At 45.4% G+C, this 20,558-nt stretch overlaps 2 protein-coding genes across 2 annotated transcripts in view; both read right to left on the bottom strand.

The window, feature by feature from the left end:
• cubn (cubilin (intrinsic factor-cobalamin receptor)) overlaps positions 1-10,547 on the bottom strand; it is a gene marked incomplete at both ends in the record, with an annotated part of 68,031 nt that extends 57,484 nt beyond the window's left edge. The window contains 13 exons of the mRNA XM_080020085.1: positions 45-163; positions 1,193-1,385; positions 2,222-2,346; positions 3,446-3,541; positions 3,692-3,823; positions 3,987-4,155; positions 4,851-4,977; positions 5,121-5,224; positions 6,236-6,337; positions 6,914-6,952; positions 7,547-7,642; positions 8,171-8,300; positions 10,417-10,547. Coding sequence (XP_079876211.1) covers positions 45-163; positions 1,193-1,385; positions 2,222-2,346; positions 3,446-3,541; positions 3,692-3,823; positions 3,987-4,155; positions 4,851-4,977; positions 5,121-5,224; positions 6,236-6,337; positions 6,914-6,952; positions 7,547-7,642; positions 8,171-8,300; positions 10,417-10,547 — 1,563 coding nt within the window. The remainder of the gene's footprint in view (positions 1-44; positions 164-1,192; positions 1,386-2,221; positions 2,347-3,445; positions 3,542-3,691; positions 3,824-3,986; positions 4,156-4,850; positions 4,978-5,120; positions 5,225-6,235; positions 6,338-6,913; positions 6,953-7,546; positions 7,643-8,170; positions 8,301-10,416) is intronic.
• A 2-nt stretch (positions 10,548-10,549) lies between these two features.
• trdmt1 (tRNA aspartic acid methyltransferase 1) lies at positions 10,550-19,863 on the bottom strand. The gene is made up of 11 exons (XM_080020639.1): positions 19,787-19,863; positions 18,217-18,326; positions 16,653-16,729; positions 16,456-16,527; positions 15,066-15,131; positions 13,834-13,903; positions 13,607-13,690; positions 13,113-13,498; positions 12,338-12,398; positions 12,081-12,213; positions 10,550-11,472 (listed from the first exon to the last, which is right to left on the bottom strand). Exons 1-11 carry the CDS (start codon positions 19,848-19,850, stop codon positions 11,372-11,374), a joined length of 1,224 nt encoding a protein of 407 aa, XP_079876765.1. The 5' UTR covers positions 19,851-19,863; the 3' UTR covers positions 10,550-11,371.
• Positions 19,864-20,558: the final 695 nt, after the last annotated feature.

The following is a 20,558-nucleotide window of genomic DNA, read 5'->3' on the forward strand; positions in this document are numbered from 1 at the left end:
ACACACACACACACACACACACACACACACTCCCGCAGACTGACCTTGTTGGGGTCTGTGCGGACCACCCAGGCACAGCTGACCATGTGGTCGTATTCCTCGTGTCCGGGAGTGTTGGGGTTGCTGAAGGAGCCGGCGACTCCAGTCAGGTAGCCACCGCACACTGGAACATAACAAAACGACAGCTTTACAGCATTTCAGATGTCCGGGGGCGGGGGGGTTGACTGCAGTTTTGTTTTTTTCCGCAAAACGATATCCTATCATGATGCGACTTTTGCGGAGCTAGTTCTGCCAGACAACTCCATGGCGCCACGCGCTTCTACGCACTTATGGGCCGGGCGGTTTCAAGCAGCCCATCCCTCCTGCCTTACTTGCTTTGGCTGGCTGCCTGCTTGCTTGCTCGCATCCACCTGCTGAGCTCTACTCTTCTATGCAATGGGAGGGATTCACACTCAGCCCAATATTTCTAGGTCACCAAGTATGCCTGTGTTTGCCGTACACCTCCCGGGGAGTGATGAGCAGAAGAGCACAGACGCAAAACTTATTGGTATTAAATAGAATACTTTGTGGTCAATGCAATGGTAAAGGAGACATGAAAAGATGAAAAAGTTAAATGAAATGAAGACATGAAAAAATTTTCTGTTGTAGTTGTTCCTGCTGTTGTTTTTGTTGTTGTTGTTGCTGCTGGTGTTGGTGTTGTTGCTGCTGTTGTTGTTGGTTCTGTGGCTGCTGCTGTTGTTGCTGCTGTTGTTTTTTTTCTGTTGCTGCTGCTGTTGCTGTTGTTGCCACTGCGGTTGTAGTTGCTTTTGTTGCTGTTTTTGTTGTTGTTGCTGCTGCTTTTGTTGTTGCTGTTGTTTTCGGGGCATTCTTTTGAAATGACAAGCTGACAACTATGTTTTTTTTTTTTTTGTTGTTTTTTTACAACAAATACGGGGCAAATAATATAATGTTATATTATATATAAAATCATATTTAACATGCAACTCATTTAAAAATGAGTTTGTTTCTACAAATGCGTAATTTCCAACCATGGTGAATTTAATTTTGCGTTACAAAAGTAAAAATATTTTGTTTGTATGTACAAGCTTGGGAGACATTTCATCACATTTCCTGAAAAAAAAGGCCTGCATTTGCCTCCGTTCAAGTTTTACACGCAAACTCATCCTGCTCAGATTCCACAAACACCATTTACCTTGCTGTGCCGTCTGGCAGAGTGGCCCGGTCCATTGCGCCGTGCAGGTGCACGTGAAGCCGTTGGTGCCGTCCGTGCACGTGCCACCATTTTGACATGGCGAGCTGGCGCACTCGTTGATGTTCTGGTCACAGTTGGTGCCCACCCAGCCTGAATTACAAATACACATGTAGCCGGGGGCGGTGGTGGTAGCCTGGGTGTTAAAACATGTCATACTGTAGTTAGCAGGGGTAGCCTGGGTGTTAAAACATGTCATACTGTAGTTAAAAGCGTTTTTGGCCAGAGCCAGAAAGTTGACCATGAAACTCATCATTAATCTCACAAATGAAATATGTCTAATATGCACATAATGTGGAAGTATGACTATTTATCATGCCATTGCACATTATAATGTGTCTTATAATATACATGCATTGGTGCATATTTATATTTATTTTAAAATTCCACAGTGCGCATGTCTACATCTATGTCCAATATAAAGTACATCGGTATAGACACATACAGTAGATACCATTCATCAGATATTCATTCCCCATACAATGCATGCTGTTCTATATTATCTGGGTACATTTTTTGGATTGGATTATATTTCTTCTTCCACTTCTTCTTTTTCGTCATTATGTCTAGCGCAGACAGACGTGCCGCGGACCGTTCGGACAAGCATAGCCGAGCATGCGACGAATTAAGCTGTGAACTTCAGTCGCCCTCACTAAAAGACGGAAGGAAATGCTGTCTTCAGCACCAAAGCCTTTGATCCATCAGCTGAGGAGCGTCGGAGAATAAATGTTTCTGTGTTGCACTTACGTCGACTAACGCTGAAACATCTGTTTTTTTTTTTTTAATTGCAATTGATGGAAGGCACCAAACGGGGTCTTGGGGTGCATTATTCGCCATTGATTTGTGGAAGTTTCATCGACCGCTCAAGTGGAAGCCTGTGCCCAGGCGTGGACACTTCCAACGCATTCATACACACACATGGACAGACTTAGACACACACACACACACACACACACACACACACACGCTTACCACACACTGTCCGTTGACACAGGGGTTGTTGGTCTGGCAGACGCTGCTGGTCTGAGTGCAGCCGGACGGGCCGTAACCGTTCCCTGCGTACCCCGGGGGACAGGAGCACACGGGGAGGCTGGAGCCTGCAGGGGTGGAGGGGTTGTCACGACAACGCTGCCAATGAGGAGATCGAGACTTCTGACCAAGGCAATCAAAAGGCGCCGCTTCCGGTATGCTGATGACCTTTTTATGCAAAACAAAATGCCACCCACCCTGTTTTGGACAAATTGATTATTTCTCATTTTTTAGCGATAGTTTCGACCTGGGTAATTAGTGCCAATAACTCCGGTCAAAATGTTGAATTAAAGGCTGCTGCTGAGGGGATCGGTGCTGGCCTCAAGGAATTGATATCTTTCATTCCTCCAGAAGAGAGGGACAGGGATGTCTACTCTACCACCCTCTGCCTCTGCTCTAGTCCGCCCCTACCCTACATCCACTGAACCTCCACTCCAGCTCTACGGTACGTCTACCTCCCTCTACCTCTACCTCCACCTCTTTTCTACTCCGCCCCCCCTCTACTCCAGGTCCATCTACTCCACTCTGCTTTCCTCCGCTCTGCCTCTTATCTACCTGCCTCTACTCTACATTTATTCTATTCTACCTCCCTCTACTCTACCTCCCTCTACTCTACTCTACTTGACTCTACCTCCCTCTACTCTACTTGGCTGTACCTCCCTCTACTCTACTCTACTTGGCTGTACCTCCCTCTACTCTACTTGACTCTACCTCCCTCTACTCTACTCTACTTGGCTGTACCTCCCTCTACTCTACTCTACTCTACTTGACTCCTCCCTCCTACCTCCCTCTGCTCTGTTGGGAACTGATAAGGGGATTCCACGATTTTCACCACTACCCTTCTTAAACGGCATGGAGTTCAGAATTGAATTCGGACCAGACGTGGGTATCGTGCCAAATGATCTGTGATCATGGAGATAATAGAGTCACTACATCGGCCGAAGCCTCGGATGGAGGAAGCTGTACTGACAGTTAAATATTAGACGGTCCATCACAGCAGCATTACTATGTCCTCAGCCTGGACGTGAGACCTTGATAAATGTGTGTATGCATGTAGGTCTGTAGCTGTGTGTGTGTGTGTGTGTGTGTGTGTGTGTGTGTGTATGTGTGTGTGTGTGTGTGTGTGTGTGTGTGTGTGTGTGTGTGTGTGTGTGTGTAATTAAATACTTGGGACTGAGGAACAGGTTGCCAGGGGGAAGCATCCGCCATTGTTGGTGGCACAGATGTCGGCCTGGGTACAGGTCCTCCCGTTTCCTTCGTAACCTGGGGATTAGAGTTGAAAATGGAGCTTCGAGGGTTTTTTCTGGACCGAGGTGTTGACATCCGTGACTTGAAAACGGCCTATCGATCTATCTTCCGATCCATCATGCTGTCGGCGAATCAACCAATATACCGATAGAGGGGTCTTCGTACCTGGGGGGCAGGGTCCGCAGTGGAAGGAGCCCATGGTGTTGAGGCACTGCACCATGGGAGCCGTGGAGCAGCCCCCGTTACTGGCCGCACACTCGTTCACATCTTGACAGCTGTAGCCGTTGCCTTGCCAACCTGGGGAGGAGGAGGAGGGGGGGGGAGTGAATACGCTGCAAATCTCATCACAAACCTTTTCGCACGTTCAACGTGTGAAAATGTGAAAGCAGCAGTGCCTGCCCGGCCCCTGGGAGCGAAGCTTCGGCAGCGGGTCGTCTCGGCCGCGCTCCGCCGGACTCACCCGGCGGGCAGGTGCCGCAGTAGTAGGACCCCTGGGTGTTGTAGCACTGCACGGACGGGTTGGTGGAGCAGGGCTTGTTGGGGAGGTTGCACTCGTTGACGTCCGCCACGCAGGCCGGGTTCCCAGCCGGGGCCTCCCAGCCGTTATCGCAAATACACCTGTACTTTGGCTGGTGAGGGGTGGGAAAACCCAAATTAAAAAAAACCTCCGTTATCGAAATCGAGTTATGTGTGATAAAGTCCTGAGCTAACACATGTCATACTATGGCAAAGGAACTCCGGGAGGACCCCCACCCCCCAACCCCGGCCCATTTCCACAGCCATCGCATTTCTGCTCCATAAAAGAAACGACTGGGCTGTAGGAAAAGGGACGACCGAGCCGTACATCACTGCAGGTTGATAACAAGCGGTGGCAGTTTCGCGGCTGGGTGTGGACGCGGGGTCGGAGGTCAAAGGAAATGACCTCGACCGGTTGGAGACTCCGGCTGCTGTGCTGCTTACCGTGACAGCTCACTTTGATACAAGAGTTGTTGATTTTCTTCATCATTGGAATTATGTCTGTCTGAGGGAAAGACTGCAGACGTGTCTGCTTTGATGAGAAATTTGTGAGGAAAGCTCACGCCAGCTGGTTTATCGGTCATCGGCTTTGGTGAAAATGAGGGTTTGCCGAAAAAGGGAAAAATTACGAAAAATTAGATAATGACTCAAATTCATTATTTTTCATTCATTATTTATTTGGCCAGGAAGGTCCCATTAGCTGCTTTTTGAACCAAGGAACAAAGAAACCAAGGAACCAACGAGACGCGGAAAACGCGCCGCTGCAGAAAACTGCAGAAAGCAAAGCGCGGAGTTTTTAGTGAGTCACCTGTCCGGGCGTGGTTCGGTCGGCGTCGATGCACATGCCGTGCACGCACAGATCCTGGCCTCCGGTCCTGCAGTCGTCGTAACGCGCGGTGCACAGAGTGCCGGACCACTCCGGAGAGCAGGAGCACCTGGGAGGGCGGAGTTTACAGAGGAGGGGAGACCCATTCAGCAGGGCGGAAGGATTAAATGGGAGGCATTTCCGAAATATCGGTCAGGGTGGGGGAAAATAAAATTAAATAAAAAATCCCGGGAGTGTTATCACGAGACGTACGCGAAGGAGCCCGGGGTGTTGACACACGTCGCTCCGTTCTGACATCCCTGAGACGAGCCGGCGTAGACCTGACACTCGTTCACATCTGTGGCGCAGTTGGGACCCTGCGGCGGTTAAAACACACACACAGGCGCAGACACACACACACACGCACGCACACACACATATACATAGATACATACACACACACACGCACACATGCACACACATATGCAGACACACACACACACACACATACGCGCACACACACACACATGCAGACACACACACACACACACACACACACACACACACACACACACACATACATGCATACACACGCACACACACGCACGCACACGCACACAGGCGCAGACACACACACATGCACACACACACATATACATACATGCACACACACGCACACGCGCGCAGACACACACACACACACGCACACACACACGGACACACACACACACACACACACACGCAGACACACACACGCACACACACACGCACACACACGCACACACATGCACACACACATTTACATACATGCACACACACGCACACGCGCGCAGACACACACACACACACGCACGCACACACACACGCACACACACGCAGACACACACACGCACGCACACACACACGCACACACATGCACATGCACATATACATAGATACATACACACACACACGCACGCACACAGACACACGCACACGCACACACAGTGTGTGAGAGAGTGTGACAGTCCGTTCACACCAGTGTTGAGTGACAGCGTTGCCTTATTTGCATCGGTCCAAAATAGTCGACTCGTCGAATCGCTGTGTGTGAGGTCGACCGTCGTCTGCCGTCGTCGTTTTCTCGAAGGGTTGCCGCTGCAGGGCCGTTGACGCACGACGCCAGGCATCGCCGTTCGTACCCGGCAACCCTCTCCGAAACTCACGGGCAGCGCGTCAAAAATAGCCCCGGATGGGGCTGATTTTAAAACAACCGGGATCCTGTTTCTATAATCTTTATTCTTACTCGTCGTAAGGAGGCGAGAGGTTGTTTTTCCCTTAAAGGGTTTAAGAATTCTGGAAGTTCGAGAGGAAAGGTCCTCCGTCCCCCGGGCTGGCCGAGTGCTACTCACCCTGTAGTTGCTGGGGCACACACAGTGGAAAGCGTCCAGAAGATTCAGGCAGGTCGCTCCGTTCTGACAGGGGTTGCTGCTGCACGCCTGTCGCTGGACGGCCTGGGGAGACGCCGGCGCACAGAGGAAAACAGCGGCGGGTGGAACAGGGCGGCGTGCAACACAACACGGCGGTATTGAAAACAACTCGAATCGTGCGTGTATTTGTCCTGATGCATCCTCTACGGCATGAGGGGAACATGATCAAAACCCCAAATAATATTCCAGTAGATACGTAGGCAGGTCGTGACCCGTTTACATGCACTCCGGCAGGGGCGTTGCTGGGATTCAAAGGCGTCGGGGGCTCAGCTCAAAGCAGACCCTGCCGCTCTGGGGATTTAATGCATGATCTGAATGACAGGTGAATAGGTCCGGGGGCAATTTTATTTTTTTGTATTCTTATTTGTGTAAAAATTTGATCTTTTATATTTTAGATGTTTTAGATCGGGGGCTATTCATAAAACATTCGCAGGCTGAAGCCCCAAGGAGGCCCAGCCCTGACGACGCCCCCGCACTTCAGTTATCTTTTGAATACCCACTATTATTGGAGCGTATTGGAAAGTTTTATACAATGTTTTAATAATGAGAAATGAAAGAAGCAAAACTTCTGTCGTGTTAGAGGCTGTGTTGTGTTTTTACCGTTTCAAGTGAGGTCACTTTCCCCTCGAGTGTTGCTGCCTGAAAGGCCAAGAAGGCAAGAAAGGGAGTTGGAGAGTTAAGGCCGGTGGCTGCTGATTTTAAACCTTAACTTCCACACAAACAAAAGAACACGCGGCATGAACACGTGACGTGTGGAAATGATAATTATATGAATCTCAGGTTAATTAAATCAGAATTCCAACATTAGAGTCAAATTTGTTTATAATCTGTGAATTCTGACATCATCACAGATTAAAGCTAGAATTCTGAATTTAATATCAGAATTCCAAGATTTAATTCAGATTTCATGTTCTCACTTAATTAGCGAAAGTTTGATTCAAATCTAATACATATATATATATATATATATATATTTTCCCACATGGCAACATTTTTTCTGATGTGGTCCTCATCCTCCCATAAAGACCAGTGTTATCAACGCATAACGGACTTTAAACTTGTTTGCCTCATGCAAATGTTTTTTTGGCAGTTTTTTATTCATTGAAATTCAAATAAATAAACAATAATATCTAAAAAAGATCATATTTTTCTGTTCTGAATGTTTCATTTTATAAATTTTTTATTTTTTTTAATCCAACGGCACAGACATTTCGACCTGCCGGTCCCACGCACCCTGGCGTCGAGCTGGTTAAGTTTATTGGTGACGTCGGGGGGAACTGTGCCCCCGTGTTCCTTGAGGTCGTTGATTTCAGCTTTGTTGGTTTTGATCTGTAATGGGAAACATCATCGCTCAGCCTAAATTCGCGAAAACAAAAACTGGCAACCTGCGAAATATAACATTACAGACCAATATCTCACCATACCAGTAGCAGCACTATGACAGCGGTGTTACCAATTTGGGTGAATTTACAGCAGCGGTACCCGTCGCAGAACCTGATCCTGAACGCTAACTCTCATTTTAATGACAAAACATCCCGCCCAAAGCTTACGCGCTCGACAAATTGTGAACGGTCAGGACACCGTCGTGATCTTTGCTCCATGGGAAACTGCAGCGCACGCTTCCAAAACTGTTAATCATTCGCGGCCTCACGTGAGACAGCGGGGGCTCTGGCGGTCAGGACGACCACGGGACGAAGCGGGCAGCAAAATGTGTGCCCAAACACCCGCGCAGAAAATATAGAAGCTTTATAAGTGATGGTCGGAAATCAAACCTACAGGACGACACTACCTACGGAATTAGTTTGGCCGGTGGGCATAAGGCGCTGCGTTCGTTGTGGGCATTGAACCTGACCTCACCTGAGCCACGAGCAGCGTCAGGTCCTCGCTGCCCACTTTGACCCGCCCTGACGCCGAGGGCTGGAAGCGGATCTCCTTGTTGTCCCCCGTGGAGAAGACCAGGTGGCCGTTGTCGGACAGCATTCGAGGCCTGGGAGGGCGGGGGCGAGGCAAGGAGTCAGGGACAACGGCGCCTGGATCGGTATTACCTCCCTCAACCAGTCTCCACCTTAGGGTTGCAATCTGGATTTGGCTCCCAGTGTATTTAAAAAATGTTTTTCTTCCCAAATGATCTCGTGTATGTGCATTGGAAGAAAGAAATTAATAAAAATAGACTCCATGAGTGTGTTCAAAGCCATCATTAAGAAAGAAGGAAAGATTATTTGCTGCTATTAATGGGTCTACTTGTCGGGGGAAAATTAAACCTTTCAACTGGTTTTCGACGAGAAGGTTAAAGGGGACCTATCGTGAAAGAAAATCAAATTTTCGGCGCAGAGGGAAACAACTACCTCGCTCTTGTGAGATCCCAGCGTCTCAAAAGCCGAGTTATTTAGGAGAGAGATGTTGCGCCTTTATGACGAGTTAAAAAAAAACAAAAAAACAAAGAACAGATGCTAACGGTTCTCAACGCAGCTTCAATCGTGAACTTTTGTTTTTGGGCACAAAAACGTTTATCCATCTGTGATTATTAGCTGCTGAGTGTCGCTTCGAGCGATGTGGGGGATGCCAGGTTCAAAGTGCGACGCCTACGGCAAGCCATTTAAACATTTAATCCATGGGACGGAATAGTCACTTTTTTAAAGTTACTCGTGCTTATAGTGTAGTTACGAGTTGCTATTCCAACAGTTACTAATAACTATTGCAGTTATACTGTATCAGTAAAAATGTATTGGGTACTAGTGCTTATTATTAAATACCAGCAACTATTCCAATTGTTACTAATAAGTAACTATTCCAATTGTTACTAATAAGTAACTATTTCAATTGTTACTAATAAGTAACTATTCCAATTGTTACTAATAAGTAACTATTCCAATTGTTACTAATAAGTAACTATTCCAATTGTTAATAGTAACAATTTGGACAATTTTGTTATTGAATCCTGTGGTGCGCCGTGTTTAAAATATTAAATATTTATGAAATAAATTGAATTTTTTCTAGTTCAATTAAAATGTTACTACTAACAGGACAGGGCACCAGTCACTCATGAATAAGTTCTAGTACTCAATTCATAGTGACGAGTAAAACTGAAATAGATACTAGTAATAATGGGAATAGATACTATTTGATATCTGAAACACGGAACCCCATAGGATTCAATGAGAAAATGTTCCAAAGCACTAGTACATAATACATTTTGACTAGTAAAACTAAATAAAATGCTTATACTTATAACTAATACTAAAGTCACTAGTAACTGTTGGAATAGCAAATAGTAACTCAAATATAAGTACTAGTAACTTTTAAAAAGTGAGTGGTTCGTCCTCTGGATTAAACATTTAAAGAGTTCCATCGAGTGCCATAGAAGCCTCAAACCAGAGCATTACCGTCATCGGAACTGGAAACACAACAGCAGCCAGGCATTGAGTTTCACACCTGGTTTGCAGCTGAACGTGGATAAATGGTTGTGTGTCAAAAACAGTTTGGAACGTGGCTGCATTTAAAATGGCCACGGTTAATATACACACACACACACACACACACACACACACACACACCATCTAGAATTGAGCACCACACAGTGAACATCTCTGTACTGGACGACCAGGGAGTGAAGTAGTATTCACCTTCTCCTCTGAATCTTGATGACATAGACATAGTATTATGCCTTTAGTCGTAGATTTTTTTTAATTGATACAAAAACAAGTCGTGTACAAACATTTTTTTTTTCCTTTACTTTTGAAAACCCACTTTAGAACAAATGTATTTAATTTACATCTCGTTTCTCATTCTTTGGGATATTAAAAAAGGTTCTTGATTTGAGCTTGAGTTACTGGACAACGGGTGGGTGAGTGCGTGATGGTGTCAATTTGGAAAATAACCACTTCCCCTCCATGGTCCAGGGGTTGGTACCTACTGGCTAAATAATATTCGAAACGGGCTTTTACAAGGACAATTGGACAACAATACAAAGTTCTTTACAGAGCCTCGGCCTGAAAGGTTATATCGCGCAACAAAACACGGATCTCCTACGGCATCAGTCCCGACGACACTTCCCGGTGGCACCCCGAAGGCCGCCTTAAGAGGCTCAAAAAGCCCCGACTCACTGGTCGCCGCTGAGGTCCCTCCTCTCCCGCCGTGGCGCCGTGTCCTCCGTCTCCCCCTGGAGTCCCACCAGGAGGAAGAGGAGGAAGAGGAGGAAGAGGAGCGGCCGCGGCAGCCGCAGCGTCCTGGCCATGTCCAGAGGAGGGGGGGAAAAAACAAACAAAAAAACAAAAACGGGAAAAGCGCTTCTCCCAGGACGCTCGTCGGACACTAAACTGATGAGTGACTTCTTGCAAAGCCCTTATGACTGGAGCAAACCCTCCCCCTCCAAAGACCGGGCTCACAGTCCACCTTTGGCCTGACAGTAAGACAACACGCACCCCCCCCCCAAACCTCCACAGAACATCTCATTAGGGGCCGTAAAGAGATGAAGAATAACAATAAAGCTATCAAAGCGGTATCTCCACCACTTTATTGGCTGGTTTCACGCTCTGCCTCACATGCTTTTGGGAGATGAGTAACCCAAACAGGGCTCGTGCCTTTGCGGGTTTCCCAAGTGTTTTAATGGCTGTTGACAGCAGGCGGACGGGAGTTTGAGCGCCCCCCCCCCTCTGGAGCGCCGTCAGGGGCCCGCGGCGGGAAGCTCCACGGCATGCAAAAACATGAGAACGTTTAAAAAAAAGAAAAACAGATGTTTTATTTCGCCTCGACGACTTCCCTCTCGCCAAACTGCGCCCCGTGTCTTGCACGGCCCTAAGAGACGGGCGTCCATCTTTGGTCGCGGCTCACGGCGGGGGGCAGCCACTGTCCGTTGATCTAGAATTGGCGCCGGGCCACGGAGTATTTCTCGTCTCTCTCCGCTCCCTGAACGGCGCTCTCCCAACAGGAACACTTCAGGTGTCCCAGCGGAGCCGTCCGTCGTCGGGGGGCTCGGTGATTCGTCAGCTGTGGGATAAAGGTATTTATGGGCTGTTTTTTTTGTTTTTTTTTATCTCCCGCCAACGCCGTCGGCGGGCGCTAGGCTACCATGAGCCGTATGAGCCTGGCCACCACCAGCACGTTCAGGCTGTTTCCCAGGACCCGGTACTGCTGCTTGGTGGAGGTCGTCTCTGGGAAACCTGCGGGGGCGGGAGAGGGCAGATAAGGATGTAGTACTCTGAAAATACCTGGAAAGACACTCGCGTCAAGGGGAGGCTGGGATGTTTTTGCGTCAGACTTGTCAGACCGCTTATCAGGCGTGGGAATCGGGGAAGCGCGACGATCACGGGGCTAGAGCGGAGCCCTGTCTTTCCGAACCCCGACCTCTCGCCGCCTATAAAGGCGGAGTACCGGTCGAAAACGATACGTCCGCTGTCAAATGTAGATTGGAAACTTCATGGCTCCCTGTGAGTAAGGGGTTGGGGTCGGCTATTCTGATGTCTCTCAGTCATTAACGGATCTATTCTACAGACCTGCGCCTGACAGAAATGTCATTAAAGGCCTAGTCCATGCACACAGTTTACATAAACCTCCAGAAGGGCGATACTAACATAATATTAAGTTATTTCATAGAATTTTAACACTAAAGGGATAAATAATACTGATATTAAGATATTCATTCTTTTTTTTTTTTTTAGTCAACCGGGCATCGCAGTCACCGAGGTCACTCTCCAATGGAAAAACACGGCACGTGGGGGGGGGGGTGATGATGTGATCTGATATGGAGATCATCACGTCCACAACTCACTGAAGCTCTGTGGGAACCCCATCAGGTTGGCTATCTCCCTGGGCGTGAAGTAGCGCAGCTTCAGCCTCGACAGACTCCGCAGTTTCTCCTCCTCCTCCTCCAACTGGTCCAGGCCCTTAAAGACCGACTCCATCTGAGGGGGGTGGGGTGGGGGGTTACGAAAACGCAGATGTGTTCATTCATTTGAAAAAAGGATGACTAGTAAACAAGCAAAAACTCCATTTAAAGCCGGTACCATGCACCGGGTCCATCCCTACCTCCGCTGCTTCCATACACGACTGGAGCACCGAGCCTGTGCCCTCCACATAATGTCCGTAACTGTTGAGGAGAGCACAGGTTAAATGCTACGTGGAGCAAAACCCTCCAGGCAGCTGAGCAGGACGTCAAGTATTTTACACAGATAAAGTGTGTTATCAATAAACTGTATTATTATTATTATTATTATTATTATTATTAATAACAGGGCTGTGGCTAACCAGGATTTCCATACACCATGGAAATCAAAATGACGGTGAATGCTCTTCATAAATGATTTGAACCCAGGCAGACGTATCCAAATTGCTTGGCATAATATAGCTACAGCAAAGAGCAAAGATAAGCTGTTAAATAGTATATACAGTATAGGAACGTTTTACAGGATGCATTTTTATTATTAGTTATTATATAAGATTCAATTACTAAAAATCTGAGTTGGAATACACTTTTTTTCAGCCCCTATTAATAAAAAACGATAACAATAATTTATAATTATTATTTTTTAATTATTATTTATATAATTTGAAAAATATATTAATTATAATAATTTCTTTCTAATTTAATTAGAAATGTTTGAAATAATTATAATTATTTATGATTATTGTCAGGTTAATATTAGTATAGTGAGTAAATAGCAAATAAATTATTGTCATTTTAAATAAGAATGGACCAAAAGGAAAGCTCTAACCAGCACTTGAATGCACCAAAATAACAGACAACCATAAATCCTCGGCCCTTGAAACGGGCCCTTCGGAGTCCCACAGAGGCCGTACCAACCCTTTGGTGAAGCAGACGGACCTCCTGCAGGTGGGCCTGACGATGTCCATCAGCAGGGCGTAGCGCAGCAGGGTCTTAGCCGGCAGGAGGTAGCGCGCCACCTCTAAAGCCTTCCCCTCTTCTTCTTCTTCTTCTTCCTCCTGCTCCTCCTCTCTCTCTCCCTCTCCGCCTCCACCTCTGCCCTTCCGCCCCAGCTCCAGGAACTCGCCAATCTGCCGGACCGACGGGTCGGCATTCTGGCTCCGCTTCCTCTGGGCGTCCAGAGCCGTCTCCAGCTTGTACAGGATGCCGGGTGCTTCCGGTTCCTCCTCGTCCTTCTCCTCCTCCTCCTCCTCCCGGTCGCCCCGGCAGCACCTCCCTGCGGGCCCCGGGAACCCGTCTAGGATCTGCCTCAACACGGGAAATCACGTCAGTCGTTTGGCTTTTGTTCGGCTGACCGACCCTCGTGTTCGTGTGCGAGGGGCCAGCAATGAATGAATGCGGGGCCGTCTCACGTCGGAGCTGCTCCGGAAGCAGAAGCGTCCTGGTAGAGCCTTGGCAATCAGGAAGTAGCGCAGTCTGGAGTTTGGGATTCCCAGCTACGCTCAGGGAAATAAACAGAATAGAATGGGACAGAAAATGAACAGAAGAGATGGAAAAACAAAAAAAAAAAAAAACACTGTTCTCCGTGCGATACCGTTCTGATTTATGCCTGTGGCGACATGGACGATGTAGGACTTACACTGGTGGGTGAGATCATCATTTCTTGAAAGGAATATCCACATTCTGTCAGAGTCCTCAGCAGGGATTCCCTAAACAACAGAGGAAAAAGGTTGATTCCCTCTACGCAAAGGAACGGCACATGAGTTCAATACCTGAGTCAGCCGCTCATGCTGGTGAACTATGTGTGTATTTTCAGACTAAGTTAAAATGACTTCATATGTACACACAGTACAAATGAGCTTGTTGTTGACAACTGTAATACATTTCTGGATTAATAAGTAATAATAAATAAGGAGCTTGAAGCCGCGGCAGAGCGCTACATTTCTCAACGGCAAAGCGCTGAAGTCATCATGGTTGCGCTGTTTTAGTAAGGCCGGGGTTGAACAACAGCAAATCCATCCATTACAACAACCAATCCAATCCAAACTGGCCCCAATTTGTTTTCCGTCCTGAATTGCGAGTAACGGTGACTTTTCATCCACCAGGACATATCGTAACAATTTTCAAATGTTTTTTTTTTTGATGGCATAAACACATTTTGACAACTGCCTGGAACGGCGTCTTCGAATGCCTCGTTAAACGGACATTTTATGGGAATGCTTGGCCTTGTGCCCTCCCCGTTGCATATCGGCTGAACATTTACTCCAAATTGCTTTTATGTCGCCTGCCGACAACCTTCAACTTTCAAAAAAACATTTTCACTTCCTACGTCTTCATACTGCACATTTTCACTTACGTTGCCCATCGTGTAAAGACAAGAGAAAAACAAAACGAAAAACTGCCGGGAAGCCTCGTCGAGTAATTAGCGGTTGAATTCACAGATTCACAAATTCATTGAACAGCAATATTTCCATTTTCCACAATTTATTGGTGGAAAAAAAATTACCAATAAAAAAAATAAATCTGCTGGTTATCGCTTTAGTTTTTAAATAATGTGCTATAAAATCACTTTGTTCAAAGTCATTAAATGTACCCAGTTTAATTACTGTAAACACATTCTTGAGCTTCTTTAATGACAATTAAATGAAAATCTTTATATTTCCATTGTGGTGTTGTCTTTTGTCACTTTCCACGATAAAAGAAGCTCACTAAATCTTCGGGGGCCAGATCCTTAGTGACAACACTCTCCCCCCCCCACCCCGACACACACACCCTGCCCCGGCCCCATTGGCCGACGGCCGTGTTGCCAGTCGCCCCCGACCCGCCCTTCTCCTGGAACCCCCCCCCCCCCCCGACTGTCACCATGGTTACCTGGCTGAGGAGGTCTCAAAGCCCTTGACGTTCTCAAGCAAGATGAAGCGAGGCGGCGCGGTGAGCCTGTGGGCGGTGAGGGGAGAGCACAGGGGTCACATCTCGCCACATGAATTGTTAATGAGGTGGAGGGGGAAGAGCTGGTTGGAGCCAGCCAATGGGTATTGATCAGTCTGCGGTCGAAGGAAGCGCGCCGGCATTGTACTGCCAAAATTTGTGCCAAATAAAAAAAAAAATTAAATACATGGTAATTACTGGTGATTTATTTTGCTTTTTTTGGCTGTCTATTTTTTTTGTAAATTGGCTGGATAAGGGCTTGGGGTAGCTTGATATTATTTCTGAATAGCTTCTTATCTGACTCAAAAAATAAAAATAAATGCTTTTCACATTGTATAATTCCTTTACAGTATGGTGTCATACCATTTTTTTTGTATTTATTGTCGTAGGAGGTGAAAAAATTCCAGCTCCAGAAAGTAAAAGTTCTGCTGTGTTTTAGCTTCAGCCACGCACCCACCTACCAAATCACTAATTAGCAAATCCACATGGTTTACTTTCTGAACCTGGATTTACCAACTCTGATTACTTTTGATGACTTATACAAAACAAGTGCAGTGCCCGTTCAAAACATGCCTGTTTGTGAAAGTTGCGGCGACTCATGGTAAAAAAAAAAAAAAACACCGGAAAACACTGCTCACGAGAAAAGAAACACACCCAAGTCGCACTTTTGAATAAACTCACTGTTCGCTCGTTTATTCAAAGTTTATTAATATTACACGTGTCCAAACATGTCTGTTTGGAACGGGCCAATTGCTTTCAAGGGAAGCCCCGCCCCCCGCTGCCTCGCTATTTCTCACAGGAAGGCCCGCCCCCCGCTGGCTCGCTGTTTATTTAAAGTTTATTAAAATTACATGTCACGTGTCGAAATTGCACCAAATTCGAAACTACATGTCCTTGGGTCCCCAGCAATACACCTGCCAAGTGTGAAGTAGATCGGCTGAACGTACATACATATATTCCCTTATAGTTATAAAGTTATAAAGCTGAAAAAGTACGACTTATGACTGAAGCACTGTCATTGTCTATTACCTTTTTTTTTTTTAATGGAGTAAATGTTAAAAGTGAACGACAAAATACTTCATGTCAGATAATCAGAATTGTAGCATTGCAGCATCATACAATTTTGGGGGAGCACGAAGTTACAGGTGGTGGTAAAAAAAAAAAAAAAAAAAAAAGCCTAGTCCCAAAGAGGGGAGTAACTATGCCAATGAATGTCGTCCCAAGGTCAGATCTTTAGCTGAACACTCAGGTTTTCAAATGGGGAGACGCTAACGGGGGCAGGGCGTGGCTCGGATGCTGGTGATGATATGCACATGTGATAAAAATACCAAACCTTGGTAGGAGATCCAGAATGTAGATAAAACTCTTGGTTCTGGGGTCCGCCATGTCTCCCTGCAGACCAATTCTGCGCACAAACACAGGCAGGCACGCCTTATTTTGATGATATAAGGGCTATTTACTAGCTAAACAGAGTGGCCAATTGGAAATTTTGTACCGGAGAAACACACATACACAGACAAGAAAACCTACCTGGTGAAGGGTTGGCAAGGTGGGCTCATTAAAATAACATCAAATGAAAGTTTATTGAACTCCTCCAACGTTATCCCCTGCAGAAAATTTTGGGAAAATGTAATAAGACGTTTTAAATTAATAATGTTCACCAATGGACAACATGACATCCCTACAATTGGTCAATTGCTCTGTTTTTTTTTTTTTTTAAACCATTGCAAGTACAATAGTCTTCCACTCCATTTAAACAGACTGATGTTTTATTAGGAAAGGGGTAAAAAAAGGGTCAGAATTGGACATTCTTGTGATTACTCATTACATATAAAACAAAGGGCTAGGTCAGTGGGCAGCAATTTTAAATTTTGCTGATTATTGTCTTGATTATTTTGTTGTAATATTTTGTGACCATAAAAGAACTTGGTCCCCCAAAACAATACTTTGTTCAAGACGTCACACATCTAATAATGCTGCATACGCCTGTTCAGTTTTGTTTGTAATAAATACATAAACACAAAAAGAGGATTTACAAAGGTTTGCCATTTTTATTTTTGGAAATAACCAGACAGAGTAAATCTCTTTAATGTCCGTTTTCCTATGCACTTTATATTGTTTAAATAGCCTACAAATCAGTAACATTGACCTGCAGCAATACCTTTTAGTAAAATATGAAGTGAAAACAGCCATAGCTTGCTTATCAGAAAATGGTCAATATAGATAGTAGGCTTTACTTTTTTTTGCAGTTCATCAATGTCTCTTCCAGTAATAAAGGCTGCCGACGCCTGGCCTACGTGATAATCAACTGGGGATCGCCATGAAATCATCTGGTTACACACGGATACACAATCCACATGACTATGCATCGTGCATAAACATTCAGAATAAGTAAACACAACTTTTGCACGACGGAAGAAAGACAAGCTCGGACCATTAGTATACGTTTACAGTGTGCCTCTGTGTGTCAGCAGGCCGAAAATCAGGGAACTTGACTCAGCGTTGAAGGACCCCGCCGCTGATGGAAAACATTATCTCCATGTATCCTTCATTCGATACAGTGAACAAAGTCCATTCCCTCTTGCATGGAGCGTGAATCAACGCGGCATCGGTACAAAACGGTCACTGGACAATATTGAGCGCTGTGATGCATGTTGTTAAGCCTGAAACTGTAACAGCTCGGGCACCGCTGACCAAGCAGAGGACCTTTAGCCCTACCTGCTTAAGCTGTTCGGTTATACTTTTACCTGAAACAACCAATTAAGGTGTGCAGTCATATGACAAACCACAAAAAGCCTGAGAACTTTACCAGTAGATGTATGGCTGTTAATTATACTGATGGGAGGGTCAAAGTTGTAGTTCGTAAAAAAATAAATTGCAGTGTTTCTCGACACGTCCTTGTGGAGCGTTGATATACTATGTATCTGTGCCGAATTTCTGTGCTGAGTAACTTTTTTTTTAGGGGTTGGGGGCTTAAGCACATTTTGGTCTCCCTCAGGATACACACCTTAGTTAGAAATCAAGTCTGTTGTCTACTGACACATGCACACACAAAACCCTTGACTCTTCTATCACCCCGACTGCTGGCATTTACCTCGATGGTCTTAGGCCAGAGGGGCGTGTCTGGGAAGTTATGTCTGTAGATCTCATTGGCCGTGGTGTTGACATCGATAGCGGAAACCACCTGGGCAGCTACGCCACTCTCTGGACGAAAAAAGATAAAAAAAGAGGCTAGATGAGAGACTGTTTGGGCTAGCGTCTTGCAGGCCAGTACTTGCCTTGTTAGCAGCTTAGCTCTCACCCATGCATGACAAAGCACAGTGGAAATCTGTATACATTTTTTTGAATAAATGCAATCAAACAACTCTGGGGTAATACAATTTTAAAAAGGACGAAAAGTGATAGCTAAGAGAGAATCCTGAATCTGACAGTGATACAGCCTGTCGTGTGTGGGCCATTGATTGTATCTCTTCATATGAGTCTCTAGTCAATGCAAGTTTATTTATATATCAAAGGCAGCCCGTAGCTTTGACCCCCACCCAGAGATGGAAAAACTCACATAATAATAATAATAATAATAATAATAATAATAATAATAATAATACAGAAGGTGGTTGTGGTCATTGCTTTTGCAAATTTAAGTGTCACCCGATTTTATTGCATAGCGACGACTTTCCGTTTGAAGCTTTCGCTAGCTCTTGTGAATCTTGTTTGCTTTACAAAAGACCGCAAATAACTGGCTTCAGTGTAAAAAGAAAAGTGGCTCTCTTTCTTGGCATTATGTGTTGGAATGAGATAAAATGCTCTGAATTATCCTGAGCAAGATTCACCAAACTCTTCAACAGGCTCCATACAACCCAGCTACTTTCTCAACCAGAGGAAATGAACTTATAAATAATAAACATACTCATACATTCAATAGTAGTAGAAGTCTTTTTTTTTTTTGTTTCCCTTTATTCACGTACAAACTATTCAATTTAATTAGACGTCCACATTTTGGGCACCAACCCCACCTCCTTCCTGAGTGAATTGTATCAGTTTAGTGCCATTAAAAGCATTTGTTTAAAAATGTCATGTTATGTGGTAATTACTAAAGAAATTACTTTTAAGTGGCAAAAGGGGACACTATATACAACTAAAACAATGATATCTTCAGATTAAAAAGAGGGTTTTTTTAAACCCCTAATGTGTAAAACGTATTCACGTTTCTTTTATTTATAAATTCATTTATTTTTTTGTCCATCAATTTAATTATTATTTGTATTTTCTTATCTTCATTCTAATTCTTGTTTCTCTATATCCGTATGTGATGGTGCGTACGATTATTTTGTGCAGTGTTTTTATTCGTCATCTGTTAAGGTCACCTGGTGAGTCTCTCCATTTGCCACGTAGTACGCTCATCCACAACCATGTTGATAAAAAAAATACAAAAATGAAATAAAGCCACCTTATATCACGAATTTAAAAAAAAAAAAAACAATGACAGGTAGTTCGACCCGCATGCTGGTGGCCCCACACCGGGACACAGCCCCGCGCCGGGTCCCCTGTTAGCCACCGTTTATTTAACTACCTTGTGATTACTTCGTACGTTTCCGAGGATTAGAAGTCGCCACGATATACCTCGGCGACAAAACGTGCGGATTTCCCCCCACACCCAGGCCTACCTCTCAAGGCGTAATGCATGCCGCCCATACCGCTGTACAGCTCCAGGACCCGCAGCGCTGCCATCACGCCGGCAGGTAAACACCGACCGCGTGCGTCGTGAAGACGCTTCCGGAAAGAAACAGTTTCCGTAACAAGTGGTTCCGGGCGTTTTGGGTTTTTTTTTGGTTTCCGCATGTAACGGTTCTCACCTGCCGCGGGAGGTGTTTGCGTGGTGTTTGCGAAGAATGCCGTATTTTTACAGTGACAAAATACAGCCCTCCTTCTGTCCATCCCTCATTCAGCACACGCTATAACCTGTACGTTTATTTTTTACATCTGTGTAGGATCTAATTTGCATATTGCATCTTTATTGCAGCGTTGCACATTATTAAATCATGTGGGAATAGCAACCCCTTTTCCAGTTATAAATACTGCAGTATTTCCCAGTTGAACACACACACAGAGGCACAATTTTTTTGTTTTTGCTTATATATACTTTTTTTTCTTATTTTACGCCATTTCTTGTTGTATATATTTTCTGTGGTGTGTTATTACTTTGAACGTATATGCTGTTGTTTTGCACAGCCCTCGGAAGCCCCGTATCGTTTCACGGCACCGTACTTGCGTTGCATGTGACGAACACAATTCTGGAAAGTTTTTTTCTTTTTCTCTGTTTCCTTCAAACAGCCCCAATAAGGAACTTTCCAAGGTCCAACATGGGTTTTTTTCTAGTAGCCAAAAGCGCAGACGCATAGTGGACCATGAATGATGCGTGTGTGGAGAACCGGCAAA

Source organism: Zeus faber, assembly GCF_960531495.2.
Source record: "Zeus faber genome assembly, chromosome: 19".
Taxonomy (NCBI): domain Eukaryota; kingdom Metazoa; phylum Chordata; class Actinopteri; order Zeiformes; family Zeidae; genus Zeus; species Zeus faber.